The 27750-nt window shown below is 52.2% G+C and overlaps 1 protein-coding gene across 2 annotated transcripts; it reads left to right on the top strand.

Moving 5' to 3' along the window:
- The first annotated feature begins 15839 nt into the window (after nt 1-15839).
- On the top strand, nt 15840-25816 carry SH2D2A (SH2 domain containing 2A). 2 transcript variants are annotated; one of them, XM_069576907.1, is made up of 9 exons: nt 15925-16065; nt 16314-16593; nt 16714-16868; nt 17618-17799; nt 18504-18593; nt 18861-19029; nt 22234-22383; nt 22730-23071; nt 24718-25816. In XM_069576907.1, the coding sequence occupies exons 3-9, from the start codon at nt 16734-16736 to the stop codon at nt 24883-24885; spliced, it is 1236 nt and encodes a 411-aa protein (XP_069433008.1). In that variant the 5' UTR covers nt 15925-16065; nt 16314-16593; nt 16714-16733; the 3' UTR covers nt 24886-25816. The 2 variants fall into 2 exon arrangements, with proteins under 2 accessions (XP_069432997.1, XP_069433008.1); XM_069576896.1 differs by lacking the exon at nt 16314-16593 and having other exon boundaries at nt 15840-16065.
- Nucleotides 25817-27750: the final 1934 nt, after the last annotated feature.

Raw genomic sequence — 27750 nt, 5'->3', positions numbered from 1 at the left:
AAAAGATGCCTCAGAAGTACATTTAGTGCCATGGAAAGATGGCCGTGATGCGCTGAAGAGTGGCAAGTGGAGGTTTCACGCAATATAAATGCAATTTTTTGCATTTACATGTACAAACCCAGAGAAGTATCTGGAAGCATAAACATTCATCCGGGAGGTGAGGTTATGTGTGATTTATACCTTCTTTTTGCTTATCTGTATTTTCTCTTTATGTTTCTTAAAGAACATACATAATTTATGTCATGAAAAACAAGCAGTTTGCTTTGAAAGGAATGAGACTTCCTCCAACTTGGGCTCAGGAAGGGTAAAGCCCCTGGCTCTGTGCTCTCCCAGCCTGGTTGGGTGCTTCAGGGTCTGACCCATACATATTCTCCAAGAACATTTTTCCTCCATGCCGTAGGCTGGGCCGAAGTCAGTTTTCATGAATTTAGGACTGGCAGTTTGTTTTCATAACCCCGCGATGTTTCCGGCTGGGAAGCTATAAAACAGGGGGAGGTCGAGGAAGCAGAGATTCCCAGCAACTTCGGGCTCGCCCGAAGGGAGGCCCGCAGCCTGCTGCTTGCGGTGTCTCTAGGACCACCTCCCCCACCCACCCCCGCCAGATCAGCCTTTACTTACAGTGGCTTCCAGGGGCGGCAGCCTGGGTTCCCACACCCCCTCATTCCTCAGCCCTACCCACGTACCACGGTAATGCCCAAACATGGCTTCCTTTTGCATCCCTTCCTCTGCCCTCTGCCAGCCTCTCCTCCCTGTCAGAGTGTGGACCATCACAGCCCTGGAGTCCTCCCCGCTACACATTTTTCCCTGCTGGACTCTCACCTCCTCTCTTTCCCAGCCTCACAATATCCTCCTCCCTCCTGTGAATCCCTCCCCCAGAGCTACTCAGAATACTATCTAACATCGATAATTTCTTCTGCTGGCAGAGCTTTCGGTTTCCAAAGCGTATGGAAAGTCCACTTTAGAGAGGATGGCATCAGTGATCTGAGAGGCGAAACGACTTGTCTAAGACCACACAGTCAGTTTCTGGAAATCCAGCCCCTTCCGCCGCCCACCATGCCTCCAGGGCTGAGAGGAAAGCGATTGTCCTCTCTTGTCCTTCAGTCCATGCTTTATCTCAAATCTTCCCTGGCATCTCAGCCTTTCATTTCTAGCTGCAACTTGCCTTTCCAGCATCATGATCCATCCCAACCTAAAATAAAGTCCAAGCTCTGATCAGTCTAGACTTTTCCCTATCCCTCAGCTTGCACCATGCTGCCCATCACCCAACCTGGCTCTACTGGGACTTGCCTCTGCATCTGCCCCACCTCCTTCCCCATGTTTGGTCTCTGAGGCTCCCTTATCACACCATCATCCACAGGGCACTGGATACAGGCTGCCATACATAGCCACAGTGTTATGTCAGGACTCCCCTTAGGAAAACTGAAACCTCATAGGTATTTCCACAAAGAGTATTGAACATAAGGCATTGGCTTTACTGGTGTGGAAGGACTCAGCAAGAAGGGAACAGTAAGTAACACAGAGCAAACAGCAGAAGAAAGCTCCCACCCCTGGCTTGGGAGAACAAGTGGTTGAGGTTGGGGTTGTCAGAGGCTAGAGTCTCAGGGAAGGGATCCCTCTAGAGGTGGGATTCAGATCTTGGAGGAAGTAATGTTGCCCAGTTGGTGCCGGAGTAACATTGAAAGGAAGCAAATGGAAGAAGCAAGTCCTCCCCTCTCTCCTTGTAGCCAACCTCCCTGTTGGCAAAACCTAATAAGAACCCACTGGAAAATACGCTCTGCAAAATATAGTTTGCAGAGTCAGGCCGAGCCTCACAGAGCAGAGTATAGCATTAGAACTGAGAGACGATAGGCAAGTGGCCAGCACCCATGACGGCCAGTATTTATTATGATTATTACAACTAAAATGCATTGAGCACTTTCTACATATCTACATTTGACATGCACACTAACATAAAGAATAATCTGCTAGGCTTCCCTGTATCACTGACATTGGACGAATGAGGGAACTGAGTCTTCCGAAAGTTAAATAACCTGTTCAAAGACCTACAACTGGTAAATGACAAAGCTGGGATCCAAAGTCAGATCCATCCACACTTAAAAAAAGAAAAATCTCTATCTCTATTTCCCGAAGATGCCCTAAACGTCTTTTTTTTTTCTTTTTTGCCACACTGCTCAGCACGCGGGATCTTCCTCTACCAGGGATCAAACTCATACCTCCTGCAGTGGAGGCGCCCACGGCACCATCAAGGGAGTCCCACCCACACTTTCCCTGCATCATCCTGTTGTCTACAAGGTGCCCACACCGGGCTAAGAGGGCCCTGGAGAGGGGTGGGCATAAGTCCTCGTGAGCGGGATGGCAGATTGTACAGCGGTCTGACTGCAGCACCAAGCCCCCCCAGAGCATATCGTGTGTGCGGAACCTGTGCTTACAGCAGGGCCTGCACTGAGTGAAGGAGCCACGTGCGTGCTCCGTCGCTCAGTCGCGTCTGACTCTTTGTGACCCTATGGCCCATAGCCCTCCAGGCTCCTCTGCCCATGGGACTCTCCAGGCAAGAATACTGGAGTGGGTTGCCACGCCCTCCTCCAAGGGATCTTCCTGACCCAGGGATCAAACCCACGTCTTTTATGTCTCCTGCACTGGCAGGCAGGTTCTGTACCACTAGCGTCACCTGGGAAGCCCACAAAAATGGACAAAAGCCAGGCCCTGCCCTTGCACGGCCACTGTCTCCCGGGCAGGAAGGCATGCAGACAGATCACTGCAGTGCACCATGGCAGCCCCCCAGAGCTGTGCAAGACCCAGGGCTCTGCAAACCCCGTAAGTGACGCTCAGATCTCATCATTTCCCTGCTGAGAGTCCCCCAGGGGCTCCCCAGAGCCAATCAGCAAAGACAAAGCTCCCAGGCAGGCTCATTTCTCAAGCTCTCTGCCCCTCACAGCCATGCCATCCCCAGAGGGCCCTGCAGCTCTAAGCCTCTATATCTTCACTCACTTTGCTCCTTCAACCCAGAATCTCCTCCACTCTCCCCACCCTCCCCTTCCTGTGTATCCTGAGGATCACCTGCTCACCCTTTAAACCAGCTCTCTCAACTACCAATGCCTCTCTGAAGCCTTCTTGACTTCCTTCTGCCATGCATCCTTATCCTGGGCAAAATGGACCACTCCTTCCTACATCTCCCAAATCTCTAGCTTCTAGTTTAGCTCCTGTCACTCTGAATTATCTGGGTTTGTTTACCCATGCATCTCCCCTGCCCTCGTGTCTTATTTATCTTTGTAGCCCTTGAAACTATCACACACTCCAGCACATAATACATTTCTAATAGATGCTCCATGAAACCATGATAACAAACCAGCCAGGGGCGAAGAATGCAGAGAGGAAAACATACTGCCTTTGGAGCCAGACCTGAACTGAATCTTAGCTAAGCATACTTACTAGTTTGCTTGAGCAAGTTATTAGTATTTACTGCACCTGGCCTTTGTCAAATGCAAGGTCCACTGCACTCTCACAGCACGATGCCCAACACCTGCAGGGCTATCTGCCTTCCCCTTCAGGTGGTCGTGGATGAGGTTCAGGCCACGTGTGAGGGCCTTGGCCCCAAGGGCTGCACCAGGGAGTATGCAGGTCTGACTGCCATAACACCTTCCCAGCCAGAGTCTACACTCTGGACATGCTGGAAGAGAGAGACTGTGAACCCTAACTCTCCCAGGCCCCCTAGACCTCAAGTTCCAGCCCCCAGTGTCTATGAGATCCCAAACTCCGCTGAACATCTTCCTGTGCTGACCTTTAACCCCCCTGGTGCCTTCGGCAGCCCCCAGCTTCACAGGTCCCTCATCACGTCTGGAGCTTCCTCTGGTGGCCTGGGGTCCCTGGGTGTCACCAGGATCCTCTACACTTCTCCACCGCTGTCCCTTCCCGAATACCTCCAAGCAGTCTGGGGGCCTCTCTGTCACCAAGAACCCTCTCTGCTGGCCCTCCAGACTCCCCAGGTCCCTCCTCTCCGACCCTCTCCATCTCTGCCAAGCTCTAACCCTGCGCCATCTGGCCGTGCAGCCAGCCGGCTGGCACAGGGGCTCGGGGCTCGAGCTGCTGCAGGATTCCTTCCGCTGCACTGCCATCACCGCTGCCCGGCCAGCTCTTTCCTTGGCCGGGTTGAAATTCGCTTTAACAGCACATTCAGCCTGAGCAGACTTCTGGCAGCACAGACATTCCCCAAGTACCCACAGCAGGGGAGAGAAGCAGAAGAGAATTGGGGAGGGCAAACTGATCTGACCTGGTGTGCTCCTCACAGGGCCCCAGGTCTTTGCCCAGACTTCCCCGGGACCTGGCAGCCCTCCCCACCCAAGACTTCTTATCAAGGTCCAGCCCAGATGCCCCACATTGCTCTCTTCCCTGGGACTCCCTCTGTCACTCCAGTCAGAAGAGAGCTCTCTCCTCTGAGGTCTTGGAGGATGCACATGGCTCTGGGCTTGACTGCTTCTCCTCTGCGGTCCTAGCCACCTTGGAACCCTTATCTCCTTGAGGGGAGATATTTGGTATATGGTTTGATATTTGGTGTATGGACTGAATTGGGCCCCCTCAAAATTCGTATGTTGTAGTCCTACCCACAATGTGACTATATGTGCAGATAGAGTCTTGAAAGAACTCATTAAGGTCAAAGAAGGTCATAAGGGTAAGGCCCTAATCCAACAGGATTAGTGTCCTCAGAAGAAGACACACCAGAGACACCTCCCGCCCCCGGCTTCCCCATGTGAGCCCAGAGGAAAGCCGGTGTGAAGGCATGGTGGAAAGACATCCACGCCAGGAAGAGAAGCCTCGCCAGAAACCAATGCTGCTGGCACCTCCATCTTGGACTTCCAGCCTCCAGAACTGTGAGAAAATAAATTTGCATTGTTTATCCTGCCCAGTATGTGGTTTTTGTTATGGCAGTCAAGCAGACTATACATCCAGGAACTCAGGGAAAGGGTTCTAGGAAGGGAACATCAACAGGCAAGCCATCCCACACATGCCCATGAGCCCTTCCTGTCATCAGTTCAGCTGCTCACAGGACTGAGCAGAGGGACCAGCCCCAGTTGCTAGAAGTCGAGCCAGAGGGAGGACCTGAGGCTGCCCCTACACCCCAGCCTTGAGAAGGCTGTGGTTAAACGTCCCCATCACGGGGCTAGGAACTTATAGAAAAGAAGGGAACAAAAGGCCCGAGCTCCTCCTACAAACCAGCAGACCCTTTGCTGGGCTCAGCACCCATCTGCAGATGGAATCCCCAGACCACCTTTCCAGAGAAATGTTCTTCCTCCAAGTTTTGGACCAGGCAACCGAGGCTTGGAGAGATCAAGCAACTCACCCAGGTTGACCTTGGCACAACGATGGAGGGGGATGAAAAGTCACAGCCTCAGAGAGGCTAAGGCTCTTCCAAGCACATCCACCTGATGACACGGTGAGGAACACGTGGGATTTCAATGGCAGACCTGGAACCTGGTCTGTGTTTTTGGGAGGAGTCCACTGTTTCTGGATTTAAGAGAATTCTTCCCCTGCCAGAGCTGCTGGCCTGGGCCCAGGCCTCCAGACAAAGAGAGTGAGTAATTCCATTTTAAAGGTGAAAAATGCTTCCGTTGCAATTATCACACAGTATATCAAAGCAGTGGGCATGGTTTCCAGAAACGGAGGGAGGAGGGTGGTTACTGTGCATGCCGAGCGATCAGAGCAGAGCCCTGGCATCGGTGGGGCTGTGCCAAACCTGCCCCCCTCCCAGCCTGATGACCAATTAAACAGCAAGTTTGGAGAAGATGGCGATCAGGTGTTTGACTACTGAAAATCAGACTTGGGGGTCTTCTGTTTGATTCTTCTCAGATACAAAAGGAGATGATTGATGTGAGGGGAGGGTAAGGGGTAGATACTTAATACCAAGCAGTGAGCATTCTCATAGTGCTCCCCTGTGTGGGGGGGAAGGGTGGTATGTGGTGTGTGGAGAGACAGAGTCCATCCCTGGGGTCTTCCTTGTCCAAAAGGCCAGGATTGTGGAATTTTCTGCTGAATCTCTGCAGCAACCAGGCCAGGTTAGACTGACTTATGGGCTGGAGAGACCATGGCAGAGCCCCCATCACTCCTTTCTGCCTTTTGACTTTGTTTCCAACTCCCCCAGCACCTTTCAGGCCTGCTCTGCCCCACTCCAGGCCTGGGCCAGCCCTCCCTGCTTCCCAAGGAAAGAATATTACGGGAGAGGCAATTCCCTGGTGGTCCAGTGGTTAAGAGCCCACTGACAATGCAGGGGACATGGATTTGATCCCTAGTCTGGGAAGATCCCACACCCTACAGAGCAGCTAAGCCTGTGAGCCACAACTACTGGGCCCACACTCTAGAGCCCGGGAGCCTCAACTACTGAGCTGCCTGTACCCTGGAGCCATGCCCTGCAGCAAGAGAAGCTACAGTAACAAGAGGCCAGCGTGCAGCAACCAGAGAGCAGCTCTGCTCGCCGCGACCGGAGAAAGCCGGCGCACGGCAACGAAGACCCAGCGCAGCCAAAAATAAACAAGTCAATGAAATTACCAAAAAATGCTCACAATAAAAAATAAATAAAAAGAATACTACGGGAGGTTGTAACTGAGCCAGTGATTATGTGGCTGGTATGGGAAAGGCCTGCCAGGGAGCTGTGCCGGCCCCACCTGAAGAGGGCTCTCAGGAGAGGTCAGCAGCCCATAGACAGGCAGCTGCTTCGGGGGCCCAGCCCTGTGACAGGCTCAAGGTCCCAGGCCTTTGCACTCTTGTTCGGCCTGTTTGGGACACTTTCTGTAGACCTTGAAGGGCTACTCTTTCCCACCTGGTCAGTGGGTGACCGTGTCTGTCACCTCCTGGGAAGCAGCCTTCCACAGCAACTTCTGTGTGTGTTCGTCACTCAGTCATGTCTGACTCTTTGTGATCTCATGGACTGTAGCCCACCAGGCTCCTTTGTGCAGGAGAATTATCCCAGCAAGAATCCTGGAGTGGGTTGCCATTCCCTTCTCCAGAGGATCTTCCCGACCCAAGGATCAAACCCAGGTCTCACATATTGCAGGCAGATTCTTTATCATCTGAGCTACCAGGGAAGCAACCTCTACTGTGTGTCTAAAACCCTGCACTATCCTCTTATTATTGTCTCGTGATCTGAAATTATCTTCCTGGTTTGCTACAGACTTCTTCTCCTCTCCCCTCAGGAGAATGCAGGCTCCCGGAGGGCAAGGGCTGTGCACTTCTTGCTGCTGCATTTCCATTACCTAGGCTGCCTAACACATCCTGGGAGAGTTCAGCTCTGTTGAACTGGCCAACTGAATGAATCTCCATTTCTTATTATCACACAGCTGATAAAACAAAACAGTGGCACCCGAATGCAACAGCCTTTTCCAGTCCATGAATCATCTCATGAGTCACAGCACATTTTCTGCATTCAGTGGCTTAGTCTGGGTTATCCCCGTTTTACATGTGAGGCAACTGAGGCCCAAGGGGCCTGTGGATCTGCCCCAGGTCACAGGGCCGGAAGGTGGTGGAACGGGGGCTCCAACAGACCCAACTTCTATTCTCCTTCCACAGCACCCTAGTCTCCTCTTCCCCCGACACGCTCACCCACACAGGCGCAGGTGTCCAAGGAGAAGAACAAGCCTGCACCGTGACAGAGGCAGTCCTGCGATTGTGTGCAAGGAGGCACGTGTGGAACTGCGGGAAAGCGGCCTACGAAGGGGACGACTGCACAGTGAGGAGGTGGGGAGGTGCCAGTGTGAGCCACCTCTGCCCGGAGGGGCTGCTCTTTAAATTGAATTATAGTTGATTTACAATGTTGTGATAGTTGTTAGTTTCTGGTGTGCAGCAAAGTGATTTGGCCCCTCTCCTGCCTCTCTCTCTATATATATATACTTTTTTTTTTTTAAACAGACTGGCTTTTATTAATTTACCATTAAATAGTTTTCAGTTAACACAAGAACATAGAGGTAACATTACAATTGCATTGTTATAAAGCTAAAAGGCTTATGTATTTGTTTCATTACCAGGGAAATATACTGGAACTAGGTTCCCCACAGATGATGCTAGACAGCTACTAGTCCTTTTATTTTGGTCTTATTAATAGAAATATAACTTAATGAGATTGTAAGCATAGGCCTCTTCATAGTTTCGTAGGAGTCAGGAGTTTTGCTTTCAATACCAAATAATATCTGGAAAACATGCTCACTTTAGTGTTTTTTCGAGAAGTTCTTAAGAACTGGCCCAGATTCATGGGATAGTCATTCTTTAAGCTGTAGTCACTGTGGGCCTCAAGGAATAATTCTTCCAAAGAATGGAAAAGGCACACGTATATTTTCTTTTTCATACTTCTCCCATATAGTTTATTACAGGATATTGAGTAGAGTTCCCTGTGCCACACCATAAGGTCTTGTTGGTAATCTACTTTATATATAGTCGTGCGTATCTGTTAATCCCAAACTCCTAATGTATCCCCTCATTTCCTTTCCCCTTTGGAAAGCCAGCAGCTTGTTTTCTGTCTGTGAGTCTGCTTCTGTTTTCTAAATATGTTTATTTGCATCATATCTTAGATTCTTCATATCAGTTCTATCATATAGTGTTTGTCTTCCTCTTTCTGACGACTCTACTTAGTATGATGACCTCTAGGTTCACCCACGTTGCTGGAAAGGGCATCATCGCATTCTTTTTATGGTTGCGTAGTAGTCTGTTGTGTATACCGGTATATACCACATTTTCTTTATCCATTCACCTGCCGATGGACATTTAGGTCACTTCCATGTCTTGGGTATCGTAAGTCATGCTGTTTTGAACATTGAGGTACACGTACCCCTTTTAGTTAGTTTTCACTTTCTTCAGGTATACACCCAGGAGTGGGATTGCTGGCTCATACGGTAATTTTATTTGCACTTTCTTAAGGAATCTTCGTACTGTTTTCCATAGCAGTTGCACCAATTTACTTCCCCACCAACAATGTAGGAGGTTTCTCTTTTCGCCACACTGCTTCCAGCACTTGTTGTTTGTGGACTTTATTGGGGAGGCTTTTTAATGATGGCCGTTCTGAGTAGTGTGAGGTGGCGCCACGTTCAGTATCTTTTTTTATGGCTGCACTGGGTTTTTGTTGCTGCGCACAGGCTTTCTCTAGCTACGCTGAGCAGGGAGTTACTCTATCGCTGCAGTGCCTGAGCTTCTCATTGCTGTGGCTTGTCTTGTTGCAAGGCATGGGCTCCAGGGTGTGCCCGCTTCAGTGGCTGGCGGCGTGCAGGCTCAGTAGCTGCGGTGCACAGGTTTAGCTGCCTCGTGGCACGTGGAATCTTCCTCAAGCAATGATCAAACTAGTGTCCCCTGCATTGGCAGGCAGATTCTTAACCCCTGGACCACCAGGGAAGTCCTCATTGTAGTTTTGATTTGCATTTCTCTAATAATTAGAGATACTGAGCATCTGTCCATGTATGGAAGGGCTGTTTTTAATTCTCTAAAAGCTAATTCTCCTTGTAAAATGTTCTCAACATGTTAATATGTGTTATTGACCAGCTCTGACAGAACAGCATTTTTCCAGGCACTGAGAATGCAACATAAATAAAAGATTTCCACCTTGGAGTGGATAAGAATGAAGAAAAGAAACTTGGAAACCTGTCTCTTCTGCCATTGACTCATTGTTTCTTTTTTTTTTTTTTTTCTCTCCTACCCGATTGCGTAGGGATCTTTTTTCTCATAGCTTTTGTTGTATAAGAGATTTTCTGCCAGCTTTCAACTAGTATCCTGTGAGAATTGTTCCACGTGAAGATGTAGTCTCTATGTGTTTGTGGGGGGAGGTGAACCCCACATCCTTCTACTCGGCCATCTTGATCTCTACCTGATTCATTGTTGACTTGAGGAAGTCAGATGCCCTTTCAGCCCACTGTACTACATTAAAATGTCAGCAATGGACCTAATTTATTAGTGTCAATATGAATATTACATTTGCAAAGGGCCTCATAACTTTCAAAAAATTGTAAATATAATTATTATGTATATTACACTATAGAGGAGGTTTTTTTCACACCTTCATAAGAACAAGAAACAACTTTACTAGGCCTGGTTCATTACAAATTCATGTACTAATTCTGTAATAAAACTTCGATTTAGAAACCCAGCCAGAGACATGCAGACCCATGGGGAAAAGGGGCTGTTGAGGCAGGGTTCACAGTCTCTCCTTCTTAGCATGCTTCTTTGTTACCTGCTGGTTTGCAATAAGAAGTAAGAGGCATTAAAAGGTTAATATGCCATGGGTACTTCTCTTCACCCAGACGTGAGCTCCAAAAGAACAGCTTGTTGAGTTTTTATTTACTTTTGCATGCCTAGCCCCTAGCATGTTTGGTATACTGTAGGCAAGAGAATACGTGTTGACTAAATAGATACAGCAAGAGCAACTATAAAGTCAAATCTTTGGTCCTGTAAATGCCTAGAACCGTTCAGAGAAAAGGCATCATGTGAAATGTGAAATATCACTGCTCCTTTCCGTAGCACCGTGGGAGCGTGTCATGCTCACTCGTGATGTCAGCCAAGCACATTCTGCTAGATGAAAAACTACATTCAAAGACACTGCGGTTCTGCAAATGAATCCATGTTTTGAGCTGAAATTGCAGCAAGGCATAGGTTACTAAAAGGGTAAAATTTTTGACTGGTAGTTAGGAAAGTTTCCTGGACTCTGATTTCTTACAGCTTGAATATTCTGGTCTTCACAGGGAAACTGCACAGTGGGCTCTTTGGTTCTAGTGAGAGTTAAAGGCTTAGAAAGTCAGCACTTTTTCCACTCCCCTGGGGTATCTTTAACATGAAATCATTCAATGGGAAAGCAGGGAGGCAGGGCTCACTCATCCATGTGGGGTGATGTACCTAACTCCTTGACACCTCTATTGGCCAGTAGTTGTGGTCCCAAGCCAGATCACCCGGTTCTAATGCCCACTTCCTGCCTGTGTGACCTTGGGTAAGTCACTTAACCTTCCTAAGTCTCAGATTCCTTGTCTGTGAAGGAAGATGATCAGAGCATCTCCTCTGTGGGTCTGTATTAAAGGTATGAGGGTCCATGCCTGTAAAGCACTTAGCACAGTGCTTGCTCACGGCCAGCACTCAAGACGTGGTGACTCTAATATCCCTCCCCACCCACATGCCTAGAGGTCCCAAGTTGGAAGCTCTCATTGTGTGACTGAAGCTAAGTCTCTTGACCTTGATCTCAGTTTTCTCACCTGTAAAATGGTACCAGGTAATTCTCAAATAAGACAAATCCTGCCCTTGACAGTTTGTATCAAATAACTGATTACATAAAGTAATTGTGGGTCAATGGTAAGGTCTGGACTCAGGGCAGGATGATAAACACACATGCACACACACACAACAGCTTTGTTCCCTGAATGCAAATGGTAGGAAAGAAAAATGAAAGAAAGATATGTGTATAACCCAGTTTGTATTATCCTTGCTATACTGGACACAGCTCTCTTCAGAGTCCCTCCATTCCTACCTTCTTCCCAAAAACCCTGGTCTGGAACTTGCTACAAAGGACAAGATGTTGTTCCTTATACTTGCTAGCACCAAGACAGAGACACAGGGACTTCCCTGGTGATCCAGTGGCTAAGAATCTGTGCTCACTATGCCAGGGGCCCAGGTTTGATCCCTGGTCAGGGAACTAGATCCTGCCTGCCGCAACTAAGAGTTTGCATGCTATAAGTAAAAAAGATCCCCAAAAGCTCCTGCATACTGCAACTAAGAGCCGCCACAGCCAAGTAAATAAATACATTTTTTAAAAAAGAGAGAGAGAGAGAGAGACAGCATTTATTTGGCTTCTTTGGATTTGTTGTGATGTGACCCAGAAGGCTGCCAGTTTCAAGTGAGTCCCAGAGCAAGACAGGCCCTGCAGCAGGTCTAGGCTATAAATAACCTGTCCCACCTCTTGGGCCTTAGGATGCAGCCTGGGCGATAGTGCTAGAAGTCCCTGTGATAAGGATGCTGAGTGGAAAGCTCTGATGGGCAACTGCAGCACATACCCTGGGGTTCCGGAGCAGTCATGCCCTCTATGACAGAGAATTACAGCTGGAAAACAGCTACTGGCTTGATATTGGGCCTTACTAGAGACTGAGTGCCTGACCAATGGGCACCAAGGGATCATTCAACCTGAACTGCCTATTCATAAAGCTGAATGATACTTGACCCACGAGTCCTAACGCTGGACAGGCAAAGCAACTAATCCATTTGGCAATGGGCATGATACCTCTGGACCAGGCTTGAACAGGTAAACTGTATGAGCAGGTGGTCCAAGACTGCCAATCTCCTGCCTCTGTGGCTACTGATTCTTCTTGAACCTCACCTGTGACCTCATGCATGCATGTTAGATTGCCTCAGTCGTGTCCGACTCTGTGCGACCCTATGGACTGGAGCCTGCCAGGCTCCATGGAATTCCCCAGGCAAGAATACTGGAGTGGGTTGCCATGTTCTCCTCCAGGGGATCCTCCCAGCCCAGGGATCGAACTGGTGTCTCTCACATCTACCCGCACTAGCAGGCATGTTCTTTACCACTAGCGCCACCTGGGAAGCCCTTACGACCATACAGGGGTTCCCTTGTAACCAGCTGAAAGATGTGCCAGGATGACCTGTGGGCACTAGCATCAATATGGTCTCACACAGAGCGTCCCTACGAACAGTGCTAAGGGGAAACCCTCCCAAGGGTCAGAGCTGCAACATACCTCAGTCGTCCACTTTGCGTATAAGGAAAGATGGTCCAGAGGAAGAATGGGCATGGACTACCAGGGAGTGGCAAGTGACTTGGTTAGTTGGTCAGGAATGTCTGGGACAACTCTTAGTACTTCCATGACTGGTGATGGGGCTTCCCAGGTGGCTCAGGGATAAAGAATCCACCTGCCGACGCCAGAGATACAGGAAATGAAGGTTCAGTCCCTAGATCAGGAAAAGCCCCTGGAGGAGCAAATGGCAACCCATTCCAGTATTCTCGCCTGGAGAAGCCCACGGATAGAGGATCCTGGCAGGCTACAGTCCATGAGGTCGCAAAGAGTTGGATATAACCGAGTGACTAAGCATGCGCTTAGTGAGGACTTACTGAATAGCTACCCTGGAGAATCCCATGGACTGAGTAGCCTGGTGGGCTATAGTCCATGGGGTCGCAAAGAGTCGGACACGACTGAGCGCCTTCTCTTCTTCTCTTCTCTTCTTACAACAACCAACAAGGGCAAGGCCACTAGGGCATCTGCACCTTTGGGGAATGAAGGTCTGAATCACCCCACCAGAAAACAATCCAGACCAGATGAAATGCTATGTGAAGGTGGGGGCATCTAGAATGAGTAGCAGAGGAGGGAGATAATGACTGTTGAGCAGATTTTTTGGATTAGTCACAGCTATGAGGATTGTAGCTTTTTTCATGAATCTTCTCACGGCAGTCTTTAAGAAAGACACCCTTGACCTCCGCCTGGAAGGGGGCTATGTGATTGATTGTAGCTTCCTTCTTGGAGAATAAGGATGTCTCTATTTGTGCAGAACAAACATACGCCCCATCTTGGAATATAAGATCTGTACATAATGAGAAGGCACGAGGGGTAGACTGTGCGGGACCCAAAACTCGCACACCTCCTTAGACCCTGTTCATTGACTCCTTGGCTGCCTGCCTCCCAAACCACTTCCACTTTGATCAGAGCCCATTTTTGTGACCTGAGCTGACAAGAGCCCAAGTTGAAGTCCTAGGATTGCATGGACTTCACACCTCACTTGTTGAACCTATCTCCTGAGTCACCCCTCCATTTCTGGTTAATATGAAACACCACACCATGGTCCATGGATCTGGCTTCCAGAGTGGATACCAAGGGACAGGGCGTGAGGTCTCTAAGTTCCTGTGAGATCATCTTGACCAACAGGAAGCGGGAAGCATGAGCAAAAATAAGTTCCTCCTCCTTTCTCCCCTCTGGGGGTTAGTGTGTGTGTGTGTGTGTGTGTGTGTGTGTGTGTTAGTTGCTCAGTACTGTCCAACTCTTTGTGACCCCATGGACTGTAGCCCATGAGGCTCCTCTGTCCATGGAATTCTCCAGGCAAGAATACTGGAGTGGATTCCCATTCCTTTCTCCAGAGGATCTTCCTGACCCAGGGTTACTCTAAGGGGTGGTTTCATCTTGCACCCTGTCTGGAGAAAGTCCTCAAATGAAAACACTTGTCAAGCAGGCGGATGTTTCTCTTTTCAGCTCATTTTGAGGATCTTATCTCAAGATGTCAAGAGAAGAGAAGTGACTTGCCAACAGGTACCTAAGGGAGATCGTGGTGGCTTAGTGGTATGGGCTGGCACTACGAGAGCCCACCTCAGAGGCTCCTAATCTAGCCATGTGTGTGCATGTGTGTGTGTGTGTATAGAGGGTCGGGACATCAGAAGAGGGGACTGAGCTGAGCTGTGGAGGATGAGCAGGGTTGAAGAAGTTGGGGAAAGGTATCTGTAGAAGAAGGACGAGCATGTTCAACTTCATGGAAGAAGGAAATGGGGTGGAGCAGCGGCTGTATGGTTGGAGCGGAAGCTGGCTCAGGGGCTGCCAGCTAGAGTTTACCTAGCTGGAGGGTGCCAGAGCCAGAGTGCATGCTGCCTTGCACCCGAGAAGGACTCTGGAGTCCTGATTTAGCCTGCAGAGCTACTTCCCTAGCGCCTCTGAGAAGTAAAGAAGACCCCCAGCATCACTGCTGGCCCAGTCACACCCACAATCCAAGGCCTTGCCTCCTCCTGAGCTGCCTGATCCCTCTTCCCTTCCTTTAAAACTGCTGCCTTAGGGAATTTCTTGGTGGCCCAGTGGCTGAGACTCTAAGCTCCCGGTGCAGGAGGCCCCGGTTCCATCCTGGTCAGTGAACTAGATCCCACATGCCGCTACCAAATGTTTGCATGCCCCAACTCAAGATCCCACGTGCGACAACAAAGGTAGACGATTCCACATGCTACAGCTGAGACCTGGTGCAGCCAAATAAATAAATATTAAAACAGAACAAAACAAAAAAACCTGTTGCCTTAACCTTGATCCCATCCTCTTTCTCTCTGGACTCTCAGCACCAAGAACAGTGCCTGGCACGTAGTCACGGACTGTTGGCTTAAATCACAGTGAAGTTAGTCAAAGAAAGATCTAGTTTTTAGTCTCAGTTCTTCCATGAACACCGGAGACACTGAAAGACCCAAGCCAGGGCACGTAACTTCTCTGAGCTTCAGTTTACCCGTCTGGAAAATGGGGATAGTGTTCCCCCATCTCCCCTTCATTAGTGAGGATCACAAGACAGAAATGGGACTGGTCCTCTAGGGCGGCAGGAGAGGCAAGGCCACTGCAGATTTAAGGCATCAGCCTGGAAGTCATCAATAACAACTGCTGATAGGTTTGCTATTAATAATGACCTGCTTAATTGAAGGAAATCCCCTCTCCCTTTCTCCAGGATGGTTGGTTTTGTCCTAACCCAGTTCCATTACCTGCCTGAAGATGAAGCCAGGCTTCCTCCTCCATACCCCCTTGTCTCACAGGTTTCATAAGACCTCAGAAGGTCCTGCAAAAGTCTGACCCACATTCTTCCTGTTGCAGCTCTGCCCCCTCCCCTCCTCATGTGTCCTAAGAGCAAAGTCCTGCATATGAGTCTTCGACGAGCCGGAAGCCCCATCACATTATAAGGCTTAGTCTTCTGAAGCTGATGTTCCCACTGCCACTGCTAACACAGAGAGAGAGAAGAGAGAGGGTGAGGAAGGGAAGCCCCAGTCTGGAGCGAGGGCGTGGAGAAAGAATCAGGAGGGATGGAGACAGGACAGCAGCACACCCAGACACACAGTGATACAAACGCCACACCACCACCACCTCCAGCGCCTGGCTTCCGGGGGAGGGACAACTGTCTTACGGCTTTCCATGACGCGCGGCCTCCGCGAGGGCTAGGGCTGTGGGTGAGGCGACATTTCCTGCCCCAGGGGGCTGGGGTGAGAGGAGAGATGAGTTGCTGAGTATGCACACCTTCTGAGAGCCCATACACACACACCCTGCTCCAGGGGCTCCTTTCTCAGGCTGCCCCCCATGGAGTTCCCTCTGGCCCAGATATGCCCCCAAGGTAAGTGTGAAGTTGGAGAATGTGGGTAGGAGGGAACCTCAAGACCCCCACGACCCCTGCTCTCCTCCCCTCTGGGCCTAAGCTCCCACCTCGGGGGTGAGGGGCCACACCCTGGTCACACTCCTTGCCACACTCTGGCAAGGCTGACGGGCAGGAGGCCCACAGCCCCTGCTCCTCCTCCTCGGGTGCCACGTCCACGCAGCCCTGAGGGTAAAGGGGACAGGGTCTGCTGAGAGCTTCTTCGACAGGAGAGAGGAGGAAGCACGAGGATGAAGTGGGGCGGGAGGCAGAGGACCCTGGGCCAGAAGAGGGGCCTGCACTGAAGACATCTGCCGCCACTCCCGGATTCCGGAACTGCTGGGCCAGCTGGCTTCCCTGCGCTCCTCCCTGGGCCCACCTGCCCTGACAAGCCCCTCTGTCACCTCAGCCCTCTACGCCTCCTGGGCTCCTTACTCCTCCTCCCTGAGAAACAATCTCTGCCACCCCTCCTGCCTTTCTCCTGCTGTGATGACTGTGCCTGTCCTTCAGGTCCCCGATGCCTGGACTGCCGGGTTGGCGGGGAAGTGGAGGGCCTGAGCCTGAGCCTGGGAGTGGTGGGTGGCAGAGAGAGACGCAGGCCCTGACTGAGAAACCTCTCTGTGCTAACAGGGAGCCGAGAAGCCCCGGCCATGACTTTCAGCACCTTCCAGCCCCTGGACTTAACCCGCAGGGGCTGCCAGGGCCCCGGCTTGCTTCTGGGACCACGACTCCAGGCCCCCGAGGAAGCCTGGCCCAGCCCCAGGGGCCCAGCTGGCCAGGCTGTGGTGAGTGGAAACCTGCGGGGTGCCGCTCCCTCCTCTACTCCCCCCCTCCCCCGGGGGTGGGCTTGCAGATGGACAGAGGCCAAAGCAGGAATGAGCAGGGGCTGCCGCCATGGCGGGGGGCCCAGAGGAAGGGCAAGGAGATGAGGAGCACCTCCTCCAGTTGCTGAATGGCCCACTCGCTCCTCCTCTGTCCCCGGGAAGCTCAGGGTGAGTCCACAAGTGATGGGCACAGTGATTTAAGTTCCAGAAGTAGGCAGCTACAGCTAGGCCCGTGGCCTTCATTTGCCCATCCTCATCTCAGTCCTCCTCACCCAACCGGTCAGTAGGAAACCCTCCCCATCTGGTCAGTAGGAAACGAGAAGGGTGAGCCCTTCCTCGTTCTGGCCTCTGGGGCTCCCTTCATCCCTCAGGCCAGGGAATGCTTTCTGTCCATCTGGAAGGCCCCACTCCCATTTAAGCGCAGCTTAACAGCTCACTGCTCCTGGCAAAAAGGCTCACAGGACCCAGAGGGAAGTGGAAGGAAATTCCCTGGAAACAAAAACGGCTTGAGCTAAACAAGTCAGACTTTGGGAAGGACTTTCTGGGAAAAGATACCCTAAAAGAGGCAACCGGAAAGGGGACAGGGAGCTTTCTCCACAAGTCGAAGAGCGAGTCAGTGTAGGGATAAGGAGGCGGCAGCTGACTTAGAGTCAGAAGAAGGGCTACTGATCATGGCCACCTCTCCCCTCCTTGACTCTTCTCTTATGCAGGCACCTCTCCAGGCCCTAGGGGCTGCCTGCAGTCCAAAGGATGTTGGGAAGGAGGAGGACCAAAGGGAAGAAGCTCTGTTCCTACAGGCCGAGACTCGGGCTTGGTTCCAGAAGACCCAGGCCCATGAGCTCCTACAGCACGGGGCGGCCCCCATCTGGTTCCACGGTTTCATCACCCGGAGGTGAGTCACAGAGGAAGAAACAGGCTCAGAGCAGGGCAGGGGCCAGTCCTGGGTCCTGCCGTCAGTCAGGAGTAGATTGAGGCTACAAGCCAGGCTGTGACTGCTGGAGGCTCTGAGGCAACTTGCTAAGGCAGCTCTCCTGGGGGAGACCACGGAAGAGGCACCAGCCCAGAGCCCCTACCCCGCGCCTCCACTTTCCTCCTGTCTCTAAGGATCCTAGTGCTCATTCTCCTCCTCGGCCTCCGTCTCTCTCCCTCCATCTTTACCCCGGGCTTTCTCCAGCCCTCTTCCCTCTCTTCCCTCCCTTGCAGTTCCTCCCTTCTCCTCCACTTCTCAGCTTCACTTCTCCTGCGTCTATCTCTGTGCTTACCTCCTCCATGCAACTTGTGACTTCTGAAGTCTAGAAATCTAATACCATCCCCGCTGCTGCCACCGCAGCGCTGACCCCCTGAACCCCCCACTCCAGGCTGCCTTTCCAGGATGGGCCCAGGAGGAGGATGCAGGGCCGGGAGGTCTCCTGAGTGGAACGCCCAGTCCCTGCAGCGGGAGTGCGGTGACCACATCCTCTCTCTCCCGCCTCCACCCTTCTCTGTCCACTTAAGCAGGCTTGGTTGGGCGTAGGGGTCCCCTATGAAAGCCGGGGAGACAGGAGGTGAGGCCAGAAAAGTCTGAGCAGACCCCTGTGTCTTCTCCATCATCCTCAGAGAGGCCGAGAGGCTGCTGGAGACTAAGCCTCAGGGATGCTACTTGGTGCGTTTCAGTGAGAGCGCCGTGACCTTTGTGCTGACTTACAGGTGAGGGGCCAGCACTGAGCGGGGGTGTGGGGTGGGGGACAACAAGAAGGCGGGACTTTGGGCTAATCAGGGGGCGGGACTTGGTGCTGAAGAACGTGTGAGGGGCAGAACCTCATGATGACCCCCAGCAGGGCGGAAGGGTCTAAGTCCATCCCCCAGGCTGCTAAGTATGGGAAAGCCGGGCATTCGGGCGGATAGAGATCACGCCTCTTGCCGATGTCCTGGCCAGAAAGAGGGAGCAGATCTGATCCTGACTGGTGTCTCCAGGAGCCGGACTTGCTGCCGCCACTTCCTGCTGGCCCAGCTAGGGGACGGGCGCCACGTGGTGCTGGGCGAGGACAGCGCCCACGCGCGGCTGCAGGACCTACTGCGGCACTACACTGCCTGCCCGCTCAGCCCGTACGGGGAGACGCTCACAGAACCCCTCGCCCGCCAGGTACGCCATCCCCACCCCTGGCCCTGACACTGACCCTGACCCCGGGGACCCAGGCCAGGGCCCCCCCAGCCCCACCTCACGCAGAACTCAGGCTGCAGGACCTCGCCAAGCACTTTCCTATTCCCACAGAGGACGCAGACATCCCTTTTCCACACATCTCCGCTGGTTGCCCTTCCAGAAAGATGCGTGCTGGTGGAGGGGTCCTTGAGAAACCAGCTCAGTCACACAAAGACTGGAGGGACTGGGAGTGGTCAGCTAGGCCCAAGAGTCATCTGTTTCTGTGGTTTTATTTTGGCCTTGCTGCCTGGCTTGTGGGATCTTGGTTCCCAGACCAGGGACTGAAGTCTGCAGTGAAAGCGCCAAGTCCTAACCACTGGACCACCAGGGAATTCCCGGGGCCATTTGTTTTTTAAATTAAGAGATATTTACTGAGACAAGACAGATGGGTGTCAAACCCACAAAGCTTACTTACCAGCGGCAAAGACAAATAATAGGAATCAAGCATGAGAGTGTGATGAGAGAGGAAACGCAGAGTGGGGTGCCATTTGGCTCACATGGTGGGGAGTCATGTCAGAGAGTGCCTCCCCCAGGACGTTCAGGCAGTTCCGAGGGCCCACTCTGTGCCAGGCATTGGTCTGGACGCTGGGAACTAGCACCAAACAAAATTGACCCAAATGTCCCTACCTTCATGGAGCTTTCAGTCTAGTGACAGGAGACAGACAGTGAATGAGTAATACAGATAACAAACAGAGAATACTGGGGTTATTTTACACAGGGACCTTAGGGAAGGCTACTCTGGTAAGGGGACATTTGAACAGAGGTCTGAATAAAGTTAAGAGGGAAAGTCATGCAGATAACCAGTGGAAAAACATTCTAGGTAGATGGCACAGCAGGCGCAAAGGCCCTATGGTAGAAGGATCCTTGATGTGTGTGAGTAAGAGTAAGAGTGCTGAGGAAGCTAGCATGAGCAGAGAGGTAGAAAATGAAATCACAGGGGTGAAGGACTGCCCAGTGGACTCTTGCGTGATTTGGGATTTTATTCTACATGAGATGCACTGGGCAGTTACAAGCTCAAGAGTGACATGATCTGGAAAGTTTGGGAGGGGCATAGGTGATCAGATGGAGGCCACTACAATACTCCAGGAGAGAAGACAGCAGCCTGGACCATGTTGATAGGGGTGAAGGGGTGTGCAGGTGGAACACTGGGTCTGTTTGGAAGGTGGACCCAAGAGGGTTTTCGCAGGATTGAGTGAGGAACGTTAAAAGATGGAGTTGTATTGATTGAGATGAGGAAGGCTACAATAAGACTAAGTCTGGGAGAGACAGGAGATCATGAGTTAGTTCAGTTTCGACATTTATGGTTTGAGATATTCATTCAGTATCCAAATGGAGATGTCAGTTAGGCAGTTGCAATATACGGACTGGGATCTGAGGACAGAAGTCTAGTTTGGAAATCAACATTTGGGAGCCATCAGTAATGTAGACGGATTGATTCTAAAGCCTTCGGGAGGGATGAAACCTCAGGAATGAGCATAGATGGAAAAGAAAAGATACCAAGTCTCCAGCATTAAGAGTTTGCAGAAATGAGGGGGAACCTACAAAGACAATTGAGAAGGAGCAGCCAGAGAGAGAGGAGAAGAACCAGAAGTGTGATGCTCTAGACATCAAGCAAAGAAAATCCATCAGGGAAGAGCAGATGCGAGAGGGTCTAGAATTAACCATTGGATTTGGTCAACAGAAGGTCATTGATGACCTGGGCAAGAATAGTCTCCTGAAGCTTGATTTGAATCCGTTCAAAGAAGTTGGTAAGGGACTGTGCCTAGCGATAACTACTGTGTGGAATTTTGTGAGGAATAAGCAGAGACCTGAAGATTCCTAAGCAGTGGGAACAGGATGCAGGAAAGACTGGTGGACAGGGGAGCCAGCTGGAGTTGTGAGAACCAAAGGCACAGCTGTCGGAGACCAAGCGTTATGACCAGCCCTGGGAAGGTCTTGTCACTCACATTCTCTGGAGTTTGGGCTTTATCCTGGAGCAACAGGCAGCCACGGAAGGATTGCCTGAGGAACTTCTGCAGGTTCCTTCTGCTCATGGAGTGGAGAATGGGTTGGCAGGGCAAGATTGTGAAGGAGGTGATGGACTTCGGAGGCCTGAACGGGATCAGCAGCTGTGGGCAGGGAGAACGTGGGCAGATGTGAAGACATTTAGGCAGTAGAAGGAGCGGGGCTTGTGCTCCAGAAGATGTGGGGAGGAGGGAGGGAGGTGTCCGGGTTGACTCCTAAGGTGCTGCTGTTTCAGCAGCAGGGTACAGCTGCTTTTTTTTTTGGCTATGCCAGGTCTTAGTTGCAACATGTCAGATCTAGTTCCCCGACCCAGGAATTAAACCCAGGTCCCCTGCATTGGGAGCGCAGAGTCTTAGCCACTGGACCACCTGGGAAGTCCCAGAGGTGCTGCTTTATATCCATAAAAGGAATGCTAAGACCTCTTAGGGGGTTAGGGCAGGGAAAAAGAATTCTGATTTGAATCCATGCAGTAAGTGCCTGAATACCGTCAGATAGGGACACACACTTGGTAGATGGCAGAAAAATGAGAAAAGCCCTATGGGCTGAGCCTCGCAAAAGTATCACAAGTGCGGAGAACATTCGTGAACCCAGTGATAAATGCTGAGCTAAAAGCACACCTAACATGGAAAGGAACCCTATAAGGCTCATCTCCCCTGAGGCAGTGTCTCTGTCCCTAAAATATCTAGCTGTTAGCTGTATAATGTACTCCTCTTGCAGCTGCAGAAGTAAACATGGGCACGGAAGTCTTGGAGATCTATCCCCAAGCTGAAAAATTTTAGGCTAAAGACTTGTAAAGCCTGGTTGCAGTTTTACAACCACAGGCACACATGATCTGGGCCTGTGTTCCAGATGAAGTTAATTTAAGTGCTAAATATCGCCTGTTATCAGATCAACTGTCCCACCTCCCAGTCTCCTTGCCATCTCCATGCCCTCTGCCTCACTCAGAAACCCAGCGCCACCCGAATTTCCCTGGTGCACCCCCACCCTGACATTCTCCACATGGACCAAATTATTTTGCCCTCCTTGGATCACCTGTCCACTCTCACCAGCCATCCCTCCGGCACCACATCCCCAAGGCCTCTTTCTTCTCTCCACCTGCCCCCACCCCGTTCTCCCCGCTTCCCTCCCCCCCGACCCCCGCAGACTCCTGAGCCCGCAGGACTGTCCCTAAGGACTGAAGAATCAGAGTTTGGAAGCAAAAGCCAGGACTCACAGTTTCAGTATAGCCCGATTCTCAAAAAGGAGCAAAGTACAGCCCCCACGCAGAGAGATGGAGCTGGGGAGCCAAAGCAGGTACATGACCCAAAGCGCTGGGAGAGAAGGCGGGGCCTGAGGGAGGGGCGGAGCCGGGGACGAAAAGGAGGGCGCGGCCTGTGTGAGGGGGCGGGGCCAGTGGGGTAGGAAGAAGGCCTGCAGGGGCGGAGGCTCAAACTGGGTTCCAGCTCTGGCCCTGCCTGGGTTAGGGTGACCCACTCTCTGCCTTGGCATCACTGACTCAGTGGACATGAGTTTCACCAAACTCTGGAAGATAGTGAAGGACAGGGAAGCCTGGCGTGCTGCAGTCCACGGGGTCGCAAAGTGTTGGTCGCGACTGAGCGACTGAACAACAATTCTCCTCCCTGCTCGCCTTCTCCCCTAGCCCTCCCAGTGGCCCAGGCCCAAGCCGCCCATCCCCGCCAAACCTCAGCTGCAGCCCGAAGTGTACACAAGCCCTGCTCCGAGACCGCGCCCAGCCCTGCCGCCCAAGCCCTCCAACCCCATCTACAACGAACCTGATGAACCCATCGACTTCTATGCCATGGGCCGTGGCAGCCCTGGGGAAGCCCCCAGCAACATTTATGGCAGCCCTGGGGAAGCCTCCAGCAACATTTATGCCGAGGTGGAGGTGAGGGAGCCTGATTCAAGGAGTGAGGACCCGCAGTTCATCCTCAGGCATGAAGTCCTACGGAAGTGCCAGTCCAGGCCTGTCCTAGGCAGCCAGGTAAATGGGGCTGCAGAGAAAAGCGAGACCCCTAAGGAAGACTTCCTGAAAGCTAGATTGAGAACGTGTTCAGACTGGATGTCTGGGTCAGGGTGAATGAAGGTCAGAGATGGGAAGAACAGAGGGTTGCGACTGCCAACAACCCTCTTCCAGGCCCCTCTGTATTTGGAGTTACTGGGACCTGCCTCCCCTGTGTCAAGCCCGCACCCTCTCCACTTCTCAGAGAAAGCAGAGGGCCGTGCAGGTCCCCTCGGCCTTCGCCCACCTGCGCCTGTGTCCCTCTCACCAGGCTGACCCTCTTCAGAACGCCCTGAGATTGACCCCACCCTATGGCAGGAATTTTGGCCTCCACCTCTCCTCTCCTCCCCAGTCTGAACTTGGGCCTCTCTCATTCTGGCTCCCTCCCCTCAGCCTTCAGGGCCCTGCCTTCCTGAAGAGCACCTGAAGATGAGCTCAGGGGAGGGGGTGCCTGCATGTCCCCTCTTTCTGCACATGCCCCTCTCCTGCAGTCCTCACACCTGCCCAGTCTCCTCACTGATCAAGTGAGATCTTGTTTCTTTAGACTGCAGCTCCCACCCCGTCCCTCTGCCTCTGCCCCCCTCCTCCATTCCCTGCCCCAATGCTGGCACCTCAGGCTCCCCCTCAGCCCTTGTGCCTGCTCACACTTATCCACACCCCTGACTGCCATCCTACAGCTGATGTCAGCAGTCCACGTCTCTATGTGAATTTCTCTCCCGGCTTCTGCTTAGCTCCCCAACATCCCACAGCCTTCTGGACTCAGCACAGCCAAGCGTCCTCACCTGACTCCCCTGATTGTTCCCTCCCGTGTTCCCTCTCCCAGCTGGTATCTCATCCAACTCTTCAAGCCAGGTTCACAGGGCTACCTTGACATCTCCCTGCTTTTCACCCTCACTCCCCTATAAGTACTGATTCCTGCTGGGTCTTTTCCTAAATATATTTTTCCTTTCCTCAGTTTTAGCTCCCATCATCTCTCATCAGGACTTTCCAAGAGCTTCTTAAGTGATCTCCTGGCCAACAATCTTGCCACTTCTGATCCACTGCCCCAAGAAAGTCAGAATGGTCTTTCTAAACAGCTACCAGGCCCATGAAGCTCTCCATAATCAGGCAGGGTGGGGAGCCACCCCCTCAGTCTTACCACCAGCTGCACCATCCACCCTGATCTGGTCACATTTCTCCAAACTCACCAAATGGTTGCAAACCTTCCAAGGTTTTACACACGCCATTCCCTCTGCCTATAGCTACTTCCTACAAACGTACCTTCCTACTGCCCAGCAACCTTCTAATCCTCTCCAGCTTGCCCACCCTTCCCCGCTTCTGCAAAGACTTCCCTGACCTCACCACAGAAGCTTTCTACATACCTGTCACTGATTGCTGATACCCATACCCCCCTCCCCGAGCAGAGTATTAGCTCCCTGAGGGCAGGGACAGGACTTGTTCATCTCTTGTTTCCAGAGCACCAGGCACAGTACCTGGCAGAGAGCAGGTGCTCAGGAAATGCTTGTTGAATGGATGAGAGGTGTGGACCTCCTCTTTGCAGGCCAATTTCTGTTACGATCAGAGGCTGCAGGTAAGTCTAGGAGGTAGAAGGTAGAGGGTATGACCTGGGACCGTCCTTCTCTCCACAGAACCCAGGTGGCCAGCAACTGCATTCTGAGAACTCCGTGGCTGAACAAGGCCATGCTGTGCCCCACCGGCCCCTAACCCGCTGGGGTCACACTCTCCCCTACAATCTTTCTAGACAAGTGCTTCAGGACAGAGGGCAGGCGTGGCTCCCCCTGGGGCCTCCTCAGTAGCTGCTGAGTCTGAGCTGGGGAAGGATAACTTGGAACAGCAGGTCCAGAGACCTCCACACACACCCAGCCATCCTTCTCAGGAAATGTGAATGGAACAAACTGTAGGTGATCAAAGCTGGAAAGGACCTCAGCCATCATCTATTGCAAAGATGGCGAAGAAGTGTCACCTTGGATGCCAACTCCAATCCATTGATTGTGGCTGCCTAGAGCACTGCTTTGGAAAGGATGTTAGGGTCATATCTGAACTCAGCAGAAAAGAACACCGTGATTGATTAGTGATGTCTGCCATGGGTGAGAGAAGAGGAGCAGCATCTGCTTTGCCCTTACTGATCAAGTCTAACTCCAGCTTTGTTTTTAGAAACGAACCCAGAAAGGGATGGTGGCTTAGTCAAGGTCAAGGACTAGAACCCAGGCTTCCTGACTCTTCTGTTTAGTGCCCTGTTCTGTACCCCACTCTACTAACTCTTCTCCATGGGAAATGTCTGAGATTTCCTTAGATAAGAAATCTGGCTGCTTTCCAGAGTTCTGCTGCATAGGGGCCTGGGTGCTGGTTCCCTTCCTCTAGATCCCAGCATAGCCTTGTTCCCCTAACTGGTCTGGGCCCACACAAAGAAACCTGGAGGCCGGAGGAGCAAATGTGGGGTCTGCTTCCTTTCAGGGACACACCCTCTGGTTCCCTCCCAAGAATCCAGTGGCTCAGTGCTTGCCTCTAACGAAGAGGGCTAGGAGGGCCCTGCTGGATCCCACTGCCCTGGTTTCCCCTCCTGGAGTCTGATTTCCTTGGCCCTCGAGCCTTTGAGTCTGGGCCCTGGTCCAATGCTGCTGCTGTCTGAGGAATGGTTTGGCGAGAACAGATGTTAGAACTTGTTTGTTGATTCTTGTCTGGCTAATAAATCATCACCAACCACCTCCCCCAACAGGGATTCAAGTACTTCAGGCTCCTTCTGTTCTGACTCTTATATTGTGGAAGGCAAGTTGTCAAACGGCCATTGCAATCAGAGAACGGTCGGTGGTTGAAAGATACCTGGGCAAGGGTCACAGATCTACGGGCTGGGGGTGGGGGAGACACCGAGGCCAGGGACACAGACCGCTCTCTGAAAAGTATTCCTTCCCTGACTGGGGTGGGCTAGGCAGCTAGGGGTAGAGGGGTGACTACATCACCTGGGGGCTGCCAGGAAGATAGAGGGGCAGGGAGGGGAGTGGTTGAAAGGTAGCCCCCCGCACCTCCTTCCTCAACCCCCCTGCCAAGCACAGGACTGGAAGGGGGAGGGGCCTTCCTAGCCTTTGTGTGTGAGCCCCTTAGAAGCATAGGGGGCCCCTGGCAGCGGCTACCCCATCTTGGGCTTAGGCCTTCCCCATTCCTTTTATGAGGCTCCCTCTTCTCTCCCAGACCCACTTCAGGGCCTCTTGCCCCAGTGGCCAAGCTCTATATTCTAAGCTTCAACCACCTAGAAGAATCTGCCTTGGGTTTTATTTTTGTCTCAGATGGGGGACTCTCTGAGGCAGGGCCATGTCTGCCCCTGGATCGCCCTGACTCACAGCAGAGACTGCCCCCCACCGCCACCCCGGGAACCACTCACAAGGCTTCTGGTACTCCTGTGGTCCCACCCTGTTCTTACTTTCACTTCTAGGACAGTTCAGTCAAGACAATCAGTGTCCATCGGGGTCTCTCTCCCTCCCGAGGGCCGCTGTGTACTTGCCAGAATCACAGAAGTCCCCCAGACCCCTCCCTGAAGACACAGTCCCTAGGTCTAGGTGCTGCTACCACCATGCCGCCCCCAGTGACTAGTGAATTCCCCTCCTTTCCACTCAGTGCTAATCAGCTCAAGGAGAAATACAGTTGCTGAGTCAACAGAGTGGGGTTCCACTTCCTTCTGTCTATAGGTCTAAACTCCCTCCTGAGCAAGAGAAGAGGTAGGAGGGAAAACAGGGCAGGGGGGAGGTAGGGGGGTGTGGAGGGGAGGGGAGGGAAGCAGATGGCTTTGGGGAGGAGAGGCTGAAAGTGCAAGAAAGGTCTTAGATTAGACTCAGGGAGTCACCTGGTGGCTGATTCCTTGTGGCAGTGGAGGTAGAAAAAGGAGAGGCTTGCTGTACGGCAAGAGCTGGAAATCAAAGTCAGCAGATGAGATTTCCTTAGACTTCATGACAGAACAGGATGGGCAGGCTTGGGGAGGGGACCCACTCAGGGTCTCTGAAGGAGCAGAGCCTGCTTTAGGAAGGGGTGAGCACTCCTCACTGCTAGGGGCAGGCTCAGCGCGTGGGTGGGGCGACCCTGACCACCAGCATCGGCAGACCGTGCTTCTTTGCTAGCACACTGCCCAACCTTTAACAGGGAAGCTTTTTTCTGCACCACTGTTCCCTACATTCCTTTGACATGGAGGGAATGTCTTTGCCTGTGGGGCTGCTGTACTCATCCGATGAGACCAGGCAAGCAAGGGGCTTGGCAGTGCAGGACTGTGGGGATAGAAAGGACTTCGAACCCTTTGTGGCTGACTTTTTGGTTCAACCAAAGAAGATGCGTTCTAGAGAGGGGAAATGACAGGGAACTGGAGGTAGTAAGGGAGGATCCTGTCATCCCAAGTACGTGCTTCCCCTTACACCGCGGGGGCCCTCCCAGGCCTGGGATAAGGCCGAGGTCCTCCCCAGGGCTCCAGCTACAGGCCCAGCCTTGATGGCACAGGCAGTGGAGCCTCTCTTCTCCCCGCTCCCCACAGCCACGGGCACCCCCACACCATCCTGCTGATTTCACTCCCTCGGAGGCCCGGGGCTACAGCGAGACCTCAGATGGAGAAGCCGCGTAACGTACAGGAAAGGGAGCCTTGCAATTGTGCTGGGCAGGTTACTCTGCCCCAGCAGGGACCACTT

The sequence above is a fragment of the Ovis canadensis genome, chromosome 1 (assembly GCF_042477335.2).
Source record: "Ovis canadensis isolate MfBH-ARS-UI-01 breed Bighorn chromosome 1, ARS-UI_OviCan_v2, whole genome shotgun sequence".
NCBI lineage: Eukaryota > Metazoa > Chordata > Mammalia > Artiodactyla > Bovidae > Ovis > Ovis canadensis.
Note: the sequence above shows the minus strand (reverse complement) of the source record. Positions and strands in the feature narration are given on the sequence as shown.

Bases quoted from the DNA above. Each gene is read 5' to 3' on its own strand.
- SH2D2A (XM_069576896.1), top strand. From the start codon at position 16,032: ATGGAGTTCCCTCTGGCCCAGATATGCCCCCAAG. The intron at 16,066-16,713 runs GTAAGTGTGAAG...CTGTGCTAACAG, and splicing joins GGCCCAGATATGCCCCCAAG to GGAGCCGAGAAGCCCCGGCC. The intron at 19,030-22,233 runs GTACGCCATCCC...CGACCCCCGCAG, and splicing joins CAGAACCCCTCGCCCGCCAG to ACTCCTGAGCCCGCAGGACT.